General features: G+C 40.7%; 1 protein-coding gene across 2 annotated transcripts in view; it reads right to left on the reverse strand.

Annotated features, from left to right (window-relative positions):
- Positions 1-1245: 1245 nt before the first annotated feature.
- Positions 1246-11816, reverse strand: part of lin7a (lin-7 homolog A (C. elegans)) — a 35537-nt gene continuing 24966 nt past the window's right edge. Inside the window, exons 4-6 of one of the 2 annotated variants that reach the window (XM_035672946.1) lie at positions 7318-7527; positions 6674-6889; positions 1246-3276 (exon numbers count right to left, since the gene is read on the reverse strand). In XM_035672946.1, the coding sequence (XP_035528839.1) occupies positions 6674-6889; positions 7318-7527 (426 nt within the window). In that variant the 3' untranslated portion in view covers positions 1246-3276. The remainder of the gene's footprint in view (positions 3277-6673; positions 6890-7317; positions 7528-11816) is intronic. The other variant, XM_035672938.1, reaches the window with a different exon arrangement.

Below are 11816 nucleotides of genomic sequence, written 5' to 3' on the forward strand. Positions count from 1 at the left end.
ATCACTGTTAAGATGCATGAAGAATGGAAGTGTTAACACACAGTTTTCTCAGTGCTATTTCAGGGCGAGTAGGTGTAGAGAGAAGATTATAAAGAAGATCAAGAAGGGGCTGAAAACAGTTTTCACACTTTTAAAAACCTAATAAGCGTTACTTAGAGAAGCTGATGAGAATATGAATATTGTTTAATCATCTGTGCTTTGACTCCAGTATATCAGAACTGTTGATGAACTTATTGTCATCATCATGGCGACTATGCGTGATCCTGAAGGTGCTACTTTCAGGCTCTCTGTGCTCCTGATTAACAGCCGCAGACACGGGTGAGGGATTTGTCACCTGCAATAATGTCACCTGCACTCTTGGGTTTTGTCACCTCAGGCTTCGGTCATTTGCTGTACAATTGGCTATTTGGGGTGGAGAACAGCTCTAACGGGGATTTTATTGTACGACACGTTGCCGGTGAAAAAACAGCACTGCTTTTTGCTTCTACTGTCACCGTTTGGGCTTAATACCTTCCATTTACAAGAGTCTCTTTATTAGTTTCAGTGTCTGTGCTTTGTATTGAGCTAACAAAAGACCATTGACTTTCTGTTCCAGGGCTAAAAACCTGGATGAGCCTTCAGAGGAACATTTTAGTACACACGGTTTAATCACTCCACCTTCAGCAGCTGCACTTAGATCACTGAAAGGGAATTAGTGACAAGCTGTTGTGTCATTGTAATAAAACAAAATACATCTACAGGTCTTTATTTATGCTACATGCTACCATATTTTTGCCTATACAGTAATTGTACAGAAGGTACCTGACTGGGTATAAAGCTATTGAAGAGTGAGGTCATGTCCTCAGTAATTTTTCTCAGAATTGAGTTTTAGTAACAGAGTGGAGTTTATGTTCTACAATTAAAAACCTACCCATAATAAGTGTTTTATCAGAAGATTCCTGTATTTTAAGACGCAATATAGTTAAATTCTACACCTTTTAAGCCGTAACAAGAAAGCAGACCTGCAAGCAGGTTGTGGGGTCTAAGCAGCTAAGCCAAAATGTGAAAATAAACAGGTGACATGTTTGTCTGTGTGATTGGACAGATTGAGACCCAAATCTACTATTCCTCTGAGGTAGGGCTTGGAAATAGCTTGGACATAACAGCCCTAATCATCAAACCAAGTTATATTTCTGCAAATTGCTGGTGCTGCTGTTCATAGTCAACTAAATATTAAGTGATAACATAAAGACATAAAGGAAGGGTCGACAAGGCGTTCACTGTACACAAGCACATAGATTTATTTATACAAATATAGTATGTATAACAATTGCATATTAACAGTTTGTTGTCTTTTTTTATCTTTACGGTAATTACGGGACCATCAGCTTCAAAAATGTTAAGTCAATTAAGAAAGAGTACCTGTGATTTAAAGATACAAAAAGGGATCTGTCGTATTGAGATGTTCTGCTTGAAGAGTGAGCGATTCAAAAACTTTTGAATAACCCGAGCACAGAGGTGACCTAATGCTTTAGCATTAACTGACCTTAGTGCTAACAGGTTATTTAGTAAAATGACAATATCTGGCATCGTGGCACATATTATGCTGGACTTGTGCAATTGGATGTAGAGAATTAGTCACGTAGATCAAAACAGAAAATTCTTTTTCTTGAACTTTCTGTCAATAAATCTGCAACATTTTCATGAAAATGCAACTTAACATGTGGCATCTGGATGGTCTCTCCTTGGGGTGAAAAGAAAAATCCTCTAGCGTACAGGAAGTAAATGCGTTTTATGTTGGGGATTTGTTTGGGATAAACAGAAGAAGGGACAGCCTAAGCGGTAAAACCTGCATGGTTGAACAAAACAAATAAAAGAGCGCCACCTACAGAAAATGAAAAAAGAACAGAAACAAACAAAAGACACAAAGATCGACAAAGAAAAGTGATCACTGGGAAGTGCAGTGCAAACAAAAGGAAACAAGGAGCGCTTAGCACCAAAGATGGAGATGATAGGAAAGTAAACACAGACCTGGCGGATTTACCACCACTCTGCTACTGGGTTGGTAGAGAGAAGTTTAAAAACGGATTTCTCTGTTGTCTCCACAGAGGAAAAATGATTGTCAAAACAGAAAACGCAGGGAACAGATCTACATGAACTATGTGCTAATATTCAGCTGTTATACAATGAAACAGATTTTAAATAATAATCTTAGAAAGAATACATCATATTTAAAAGGAACAATAAAACTTCATGTTAAATCTCTGGTCTCATAAACTATAAAATAGACACGTCTGAAAAATAAACATAATTCTAGCATATGTTGATTTAACTCCCACTCAAATGAAAACTGGTGACATTCTGTTTTTCTGTCGGGAATAGGACACAGTTGACATTTCTCAGGGTTGGTACGTTAAAATCTCTCGCTAACATATATTTTCTGGATAAATCTCAGTTGGGAGTAGCTTACAAAGTCTGATCGCAGTTATTGCACATTAATTGTTCTTGCCACCTGGAAATCAATAATCTCTTTATATGGCACATAGGATAGATTTGGACAAAGAAGCTGCCTTACAGTACATAAGACCCAGTTTGCTTTTAAATGATTTACATCTGCACCTATGCCATAAACTTTGTATATATGCATGTATCCGATCATGAATTTAGTGGTGAAATGTAAAAACCGAAGAATGTGTGTTATTGCTAAACCTACAAGATACAAAATCTTTCCTGCTACAATATAGAAGGTAAAAAAGAGTTCACGTTTATCCAAAACAGGACAAGTTCGACACAAAAAAAGAGAAAAAACCAATGGTCATTCATACGGAGACACAAGCACCAGTTGAGGAATCAATAGAAACACCACTGTACAAATGATATCTATGGCAAAATGGCAAAATGGCAAAGGTGCCACGGTGCGATGGATGTTGGTATAATCAGAAATGGATGACTGTAAACAAAACAGCAAACACAAGAAAGGGAGTTCCAGTAAGAGTCACAACCGGGGAGAACAACTTATAAAAGGGAATACAAAGTTAAAATGGACGACTTTCAGTGCTAGCCTCCCTCACACTTGTTTTTCAAAGCACCAATTTCAGGACAAGCGGCTCTCTCTTTGTTTTTGCTCAGTAATCGGTGGTACACTGGAAGGGAGAGAGTAAGTAAAAGAGTCTTCTACTTGTTGGTTTCCTCCACGCCGGAGAGATTCCTTTGGGATCCTCAACACAAACAGATGGTCTTTGAGATCCACCTTTTTTTTCTCTCGCTCTCCTTCACTTCTTCTTCTTTTGGAACAACCTGCAGATCATAAAAAAACAGACTGAGAGCAATGCTTTAGCGCTCGCCCACAGATGAGACTTACACTGATGTTTTTTTTTCTGTGTTATCAAGCTAATTATATATTTCCTGATGATTTTACTAAATGATTGTAGCTTTCAATTGCCGTTTGATTCTCATACCAGCATCAAATCCTTGTAAATCCATTATCGCTCACTTTGAACATTGAAAAGATCACTTTGATGTTCTCTTCTGAGTTTGTGTGCATATCACGCTTGCCAACTCTTTTGGCGTGACAAAAGCCATCATTATGCTACGCCATCATGCTACCCATATGTCATGCCAAACACAAAAGCCACAAAGTTATTCCTCAATTAAAATCACACAGTAGCTCACCAGGTACCCTTCACACATAAAGCAATGTGTAAGCTTTTGTCACTTTAAAAGCACTGAGATGACAGGTACCACCAATCACGTGTTTTTTCTCACCTGGGTGGTCGGGTGTAGCCTGCTTGTGCTAAAATTCCTGTGAAATCCTGTGTGGATTCAAACATTTCATTTGAAGTGTACATGTTAACGCTTCTGGTGTTACATTCCTACTGTTCTTACACCTTCTTAAGATAATAGATTTTAAGGGGAGAAAAACATACATTCCGATACTGGATACTGGGGGAAGGTAATGTGTGTCAACAGGAAGTATAACCATTTATTTATTAAATGAACTATATATCTAGCTCTTCTGGTACCTTTACTTCCTCTTTTTGCTCTTGTCTTTCCCCTGGGAAGGTAGGTTGGTTGCAACGCTAGAATGCAGAAACAGTGGTGGCTAGTGTGGGGGCATTTAGTGACTGCTTACTGTGTTGCACAGAGAGCATTTATGCAGGAGAGACCCCATGAATGCTTTGTTTTTGCTACAATTATAGGGAGGTTATGTTTATTCTGTTGTTGCTGCCTTGCAATAATTTGCTGAAAGAACCACAATACAACACAACGCAGAGTTATACCCACTGCACACGCTCTGAAAAATGTGGGGTGATACATTTTCTGACAACAGCAGTGAACTTTCGGAAGCTACTTATTGATCACGAACTGAAAGTCATCGTCAATCTCCCGCTAGTTGTAATGTAAAGTTGGCATGTGGTGGACAGAGAGAGGAAGGAAGACACAGCCAGAGAGACAGTGACAGAGAGAGATGAATACCAGGCAAACCAGTGGCGTATGCTGCATTCTTGTCTGCTTGTGCATGTCACTTGGTCAGCAGCCTCTTGGCCACCGAAGCAAATCTCTGCGGTCAGCATGCCGGCATTGATAAAACATGATCCCTGCTCAGTTCCCTGTCTGTAGCTCCACCGCAACACACTGTTACAAGCTCCTAAATACTTTCCCAAGCTGCACTGTGCCAAGTGCAAGACAACAGATACGCTTGGGGACTTAGCATCAAACGGGCAGTGCCACAGTGATCTTGGACACATGCCCGCCTCCAATACGTCAGGGAATAATTCGAGAAGTCTGGGCACAATTAACTGTAGCATGATATGATGTAGCTTGTCTAAGTGGTGTCTGAAAAGTTTCTTCTTCCTTTAAAGTTTTGCTATTTTCACACAGTAAAAGTGTGAGTTTGCCTTAGTGTCACTGGCAGTGCAGATCTTTGTTCTAAATTTGGACTGTATAAATATTGTCTAGCAGCAGAGGTATGTAGAACCTCCATCCAGCTATAGCTTCCAAGTAACAGCATTGCAGGGTCTATCTTATCCACGAACCTGCAGAGCAGGAGCCGTAGATGTAATCGTTTTAAGCTTTAATTTACAGCCCTTACAACCAAATCACTGGCAGAACACAGCAGAAGCAGTAATGTTTGCACAGAGGATACCAGCAGCTAAGTTTGCAAAATATGCCACTGGGGTATAAGGCTTCGTGCTGGGATGTAAATGCCTGCTACCTGCACACAAGCCAATAAAAGTAGCTGCATGGCAAGGCAAAGCAGAGCATGGAGCAGAAAACTCTTAACCTCTCCCCATTTATATTACTTTGCTGTATGCTTGCAAAATGTTACTTTTTACCATTTCAGCAACTGAACACAGTTTTATACCACATTTAAATGACAAAGTGCTTTATAATCAATAAACTCTAAAAATGAACCAGATGACATTAAATAAAATGAATATAATAGAATTAATGAAGCAAGGAAAAAGGACATAAATAAAAAGCCATATTATCGATTTTTTACTTTAAAAGTAATCTGTATCCACTTATCCCCTTTTGATTTGTTTTATTACATTCAAATCCTAAAATAGCATACATATGAGATCAAATACTGTCTGTCAAAAAAAAAAAATCAATGTTGAAGCTCAAGATAATCTGCACTCATCTCAATCTGACCTTTCAGATCCAAATCAGGCTCAGCTGTCCAGACTGGGACTCTAAACCACAGTGAGGCAATAAGCCACAGGAGACAGTGCTATACAGTGATTTTACAAGAATTAAGAGCCTGTTAGCTTTTTCTAATGAACTTTAAAATAAAATTTATGTCACTGTGAGTAATTTATCATACTTTCTGTTTTGAGTAAAATTGATGTTAAAGGATTAGCTTTGCCATTTTGGGAAATACACTTACATTAGGTTTCTTGCCGAGAGTTAGATGAGAAAATTGATTCTCAAATCTGTCTGTTAAATATGAAGCTACAGCCTGGAGATTGGAAGCAGATAAAACAGCTAAAGATCTACCTACCAGCCCCTCTAAACAGTTTTAATTGTTTTCAGTGCTATCCAAACTATTACTAAATATATTTCCAAACTAATTTGCTGCAAACAGCTTTCAGTCTTTATGCTAAACTATGGCTGTAGCTTAATATCTACCATCCAGGTATAATATATCGTTCTAACTCTCAGCAAAAAAGCTACTACTAGAAACTACTAGTATGAGTATTTCCATCATTTATTTTCCATATCCCTTTAAAGAACCCGCTATGTGACAGGCTGTGAAAATGCAAGGCAGTAAATGTGGTTGAGGAACACTGTTCTCCAGGGGTGTTTCCAGAGGGGGGACCTGGGGTGGCACTGGCACTGAGATCTGATTGACCATCCCATTGTCCTTACCTCTTCCACTCCAAACTGCCTTTCAGAGGCTATAGCGGGCTCTTTTTTAAAACTAGATACTGGTATCATGTGAAACTAGATGACATAAAGCATCCATTGGTACAACCAATAGTTCATGCCCCACCCCAGTCAAAAAAGTCTGAACACACCCCTGCTGTTCCCTCTCCAAGCAATCTTTTTCAAGACTTGTACCAATGCACTTCGGTACTGGGACTGGTTACTCATTCATGACATCATCCTCTTCTCTGGTGGTGTTTCACCTTGCGCTCCAGGTGTCCCGCCTCCTGCCACCCCTCACCCTTAAAGCAATGAAGCGCCTCACCTACGACATGTGGTTCTGCTGAGAGGTCAGGTTCTGCTGTTGCTGCTGCTGCATGAGGAGCTGCTGCTGCTGGCGCCGCCGGGCCGTGCGGAGCTTCTCAAAGCGAGCCTCCATTTCCTCCAGCACTTTGGGGGTGTAGCGAACCACCAGCTTCACACTGTCCTTGGCCGCCTTCAGCAGCTCCACTGCTTTCTCGTGGTGCTCGCCCTCTACACTCTGCAGGGGGTTTAGAGACAGAGAGAGAGTGGAATTTCAAAGGAAGCTCATTTGAATATATCTTTAAAAATAGTAACTCCTCTTAGGAAAAAAGAATACTTTCTCCATTTTTAATACCCATGATATTACATAAAAATCAGCAGGCTTACAGTCAGTGTTGTTCAAGTCTCTCTTGTGGCTGGAGAAGCGTCTGCTCTTTATTCAAGACATGTGCAGCACTTTGATCACAAAAGCTCTCCTGACTGTTGACTCACATATCAGACTAGAAATCAAACACTTCTTTCTTATTTCAATTGAGGAATTTTTTTTGGAGGCAGGCTTAAATAATAAATAAGGGCAGAAAAGTATATCTACAGTCTCCCTGCAATCAATATATCGAGCATCTCACCCCATGCGCTGTATCAAAATGAAAGTGTGGGTAGACCTACCACACCATTGACAGACAGGAGCTGATCCCCTCGCTTTAGGCCACCATGCCTCTCAGCCACGCCTCCGGGGATGATGCGGGAGATGTAGATTGGTGAGTTCTGCTCCTTGCCGCCCATCACGTTAAAGCCCAGCCCTTCCTCCGTCTTAGGTAGCTCCACCACCCGCGGGTGGGAGTGACCTTCGCTGGCTGCAAAGGCTGCAACTGTGGCCTGAAGGAAGAAAAGCAAGATGAGGCTTTATGATCATCACAAGGCTGACTATGCCAAAAACCCTGAAAATAACCTGTATATACATTTTATTATTTTGAGACATTATAAATAAAACCATTGCTTTCAGCCTCCACACATTGGGTTTAATTGAACATGTGTTTTTCAGCAAGTGGGTACACATGACCTGCCTCCTTAAGTAGAGCGAGTAGATTATCTCAAAGTCAAAGTCTGGCATTTAAAAACAGATAAACTAGTAAAAACAGGTAAAATATAAAAATATACATCACAAAGACCGTTAGATGTGGCTGAAAGCTCTGGAAGTATGTGTGCCTTTGAACTCTTGTTACAAATGATGTTCCCAGAGATCAAGAATGAACTTCAGTGCTAAAACATATATTCTCTTAGGCAAAGCGAGATGCAATCTTAAAAACAAAGAAAATACCGTCTGTGGCACTTGAGACAACAGGTTTTATGAGAAATGTCGTCCTACTTTTGAGAAGGGCTAACACTAAACAAACCAGTGACATGAAAGAAACGCCTAGTGCTCGCTGCACTCCTTGTGCGTTTTCCTTTGTCGAATAGTGTGATCATTGTAGTCAACTCACCTTGTATGAGTGCAAATGTTTAATTTCTTTAAACCCAACATCAACAGTCTTGGACAAAAATGTCTCGTTTATTGAGCAAAAAAGTCATGTAGTCTGCACTAGCTTCTAGCTTCTTCTTCATTACACTCAAAATGAATGCAAAGGAAGAAAACCAATTTTGAAAGCATTACAAAGTGATCGTGAAGGTGGATGGCTGTAACAAAGCGTTGGGATTTAGTCAGAGCTGGGGATTTGGACTCCACATGAGAAGTTCTCTGGCTTTCTAAGCACATGGATTAACACATCCAAGCTCACGCTGGAGGAGCAGCCAGACAACTTTCACCCTCTGTATCTCTACCAGCTGGTTGATGTTGCTCGCTGGCTGTGGGATTCCTTTGAACCTCAAGCCAAACTCCTTGCTCCTTGTACGTTCAGAACAAAGCACCCATGAGCTTGTTAGCCGAGCCTGGGAAAGCTAATGGCAGACGAACAGAGAAAGAGACACCCCGTGCCCACTGATCCACAGATGCATTGCCACAGGTGCATGGCTGTCAAGTCGGCATCATCTATGATATGTGAGGTAGATTGGCACGAGGGAGGATAAGAAAGTAGAGGAGGGGAAGTTCTGTCAGAAGGTTTTTTGCCGATGTGTATCCAAATTCCCCAGCAGCAGACAAGTATATTGGCACTTTGAGGTCTTTGATGCTCCCTCCAGGCAGCATCCCCATATCTGTTCTCTCTTCCATATTCATGCATCTTCATATACACATTCATTTCTGCTCAAACCGTTTCTCTCATTTCTCTCTTCTCTCCCACTGCCTGTTTTAATCTGGTTATTGTATTCTGCCAACTTCTCATCTCCCCTTTTTTCCTTCTCTGTCCTTCTCCCATTCTTCCTCTCCTCCACCCTCCCACACTGTCCCATTGTGAAGCAAAAAGGCAGCTCCTCAGCATGCATACCGTCGCCTCCCAGGCCTCACAGCACATCGACCTTCACAACTTTATCTGGCGCTCTGCGAACAAAAAAACAATCATGGCAGATGGCTTGTGTCTCTCAAACACAGGAGGCATCTTGAATGAAATACTTGCAAGAGGAGACTTATTTGGTAACCACACTGCACTGTACAGTATAAGTATGACTTCATGTATCACTTGATCATCAGCTTTCATTATTTTCTCTGGAGCCCGTACGGCCCCATCTCCGTCTCCATTAAGATCAGTAATAAGGGCCCCGAGCCAGGAATTAGAGGCTGAATTGATTTAATTAATGAAGCAATCAAAGAGAATCGAATGGTTCAGGTGAAACACAAATTTCAACTGTCGGGAGATTTGCCGTCTCACTAGCTAAAGTACTCGAGAGGCATATGAGACTTGGCATATTTCACACATATTTCGTCATTATTGCGACAGCAGCTTATAGACTTCATTTTCAACGCAGTATGCATCTTTTTTCCTTTCAGACTGTATGTGTAACACTGATGGAATGCAATTGGTACTGTGGCCTGGCTTAGTGATTATCGCTAGAGAGAGTAAAAAACTTCCAGTGCTCCCAGTTTTGAGTGTCCCCACAGCAAAGCCAGCTCAGGCCATTAGCTGTGTGCCTAATTGCCCAATGGATATGCAATTTTAATACAGATTTAGGAGCAGTAACTTCTTAAAGTTTGGGGCAAAGACAAAAAAAAGTAGGAAAGAGTTTTAAAGCTGCTTAAATCATGTCTTCATGGTTGCTTCAGGCTTAGAAAAATTGAACAGAGATTTTTCCCCAGCTTAACCGTCACAGTTTCTCTGAAGAGAGAAAATTCCTCTACTCCCCAGTCGTTAATAAAGATGTTTTTTTTAGATCAACACTTGAGAAATGACAGGAGTTATTCCAAATCCAGTAACAAATATGTACGTCTGTGCCTAACGTACGGAGCTACAGCCAACAGGTGATTAGCTTAGCTTAGCTTAGCTTAGCTTAGCATAAAGGCTGGAAACAGGATGCAACAGCTAGCCTAGCTCTGTCAAAAAAGTTCAACAATACACCTGTGTGCATACACCACAGATTAATTTGTTTAAGCCGTGTGCAAACAGAAAGTCAAATTTGTGGTTTAGCAGTCACATGCTGAATGTATTATGGGCCAAATAGGTGTTTTTACATTTGTGTGCAGACCAAAGAATAAGATTGTTTTAACTAGGGAGCTTCAGAGGTGCTGGAACTTTGGAGAAATGTCATCACTTCATCGTATCCCATTAAAGAAGAAAGTTTGTCATAATTACCGCATCAACTGTTGAGTAACGACCAAAGACATGTTTGGCATGCTAATTTTGAGGTTACGGTGACATTGACCTTTGAGCCGAAAGAATCACCAATTCATTGTGCAACCAATTAGGAAATATGTTCATCAATTCTTTGGTTACGGCCAAAAACAAGTATTGTGTGTTGACAATGACCTTTACCAGTCCCGAGTCCCCGAGTCCAAGTGGACATTTCTGCCAAATTTGAGGAAATTCCTTTGAGGCGTTCCTGAGATATTGTGTTTACAAGAATGAGATGGACGCAAAACCCGAAAACATTTTTTGCCGGCGTAGAGGCAAAGAAATGATCAATATGTCAAGCTATTCCTTTAACCAGGTGCTCAATTGCAATTCACCAGACTCTGCACTGTTGTGCTCTAGGCAGAGTGTTGGATGGGTGAGCCAACAAAACAGGAAAGATCCGGTCGGGAACACTCGAGTACAATCTCTCTGCATACAAACACAGAGACATGTTTTTGTCATCCGATTCTATTCGCATCCTCCACCCACTCTCTGTGATGTACTGGAGAGGAGTGGACCCATCTGGACCACTAAACCACTGAAGGACAGAGAGATGCTCTCGTCTCTTCTCCTCCATCATCCTCATCCTCCATATGAAATCAGACAAGCCTGTCCTCTTTGTTTTCTTTCATAAAAGCCTGTGTCTCTTGTAGGTAAGGTGCCGATGAGAAGTCCTGCTCAAAGGGCCGGGACAAGCTAATCTTTTGTATACCAAAATGAGATTATTCCATTCACACTGCACCTGTGACACGCATATTATGTTTTCTAAACTGCAAGCAACAAAAAACATCTGCCTGAAATATTAAATAGTCGAGTGGACACATAAAAAAGGATGAGTTTTATCAGTGATTGACATTTTATAGGCGTGAGATCAATAAACAGATACGAGCTGTCATTTAAAAAATCTGATATGAGCAGTGGATCTGGATTAAATGTCAAAGCTTGCCACGTATCTCTAGAAATAGTTTATCTTGGTTTTATTTGAATGCACACTGATCAAAAAGAACAAAATGAAGGAATCAATCTAACACAGTGAGCCTGTCAGTTGTGATAATAGCAAAATAAATATATGCTTTTATCATTATATTGTTTAACAGAGTCATTTATCATCCAGGTTGTGTAACAGGATATAAAGTGACATCAGTGCTGATAGCAAACAAAATGTGTTTTATGAGAGCAGATTAAAGATGGAAATCTAGTGGCTGTTAATCTGATGATTCAGGACGAACATCATGTGAAATTTAGGTGAGTCCTGAACCATCCCGCATGCCCTTAGTTACGCTGCTATAAGGCCTAGACTATCAGGGGATTTCCCATGGTGCACTGAGCTCCTCTCCTCCTCTCTCTTTCTGCACTCATTCATGTCCCATTAATGCATGTTACTAACTTTCACTTCCTTCTCCGGAG

Source organism: Morone saxatilis, unplaced genomic scaffold (assembly GCF_004916995.1).
Source record: "Morone saxatilis isolate NCDOM2014 unplaced genomic scaffold, NCSU_SB_2.0 Contig10, whole genome shotgun sequence".
In the NCBI taxonomy this organism is placed as follows: Eukaryota; Metazoa; Chordata; class Actinopteri; family Moronidae; genus Morone; species Morone saxatilis.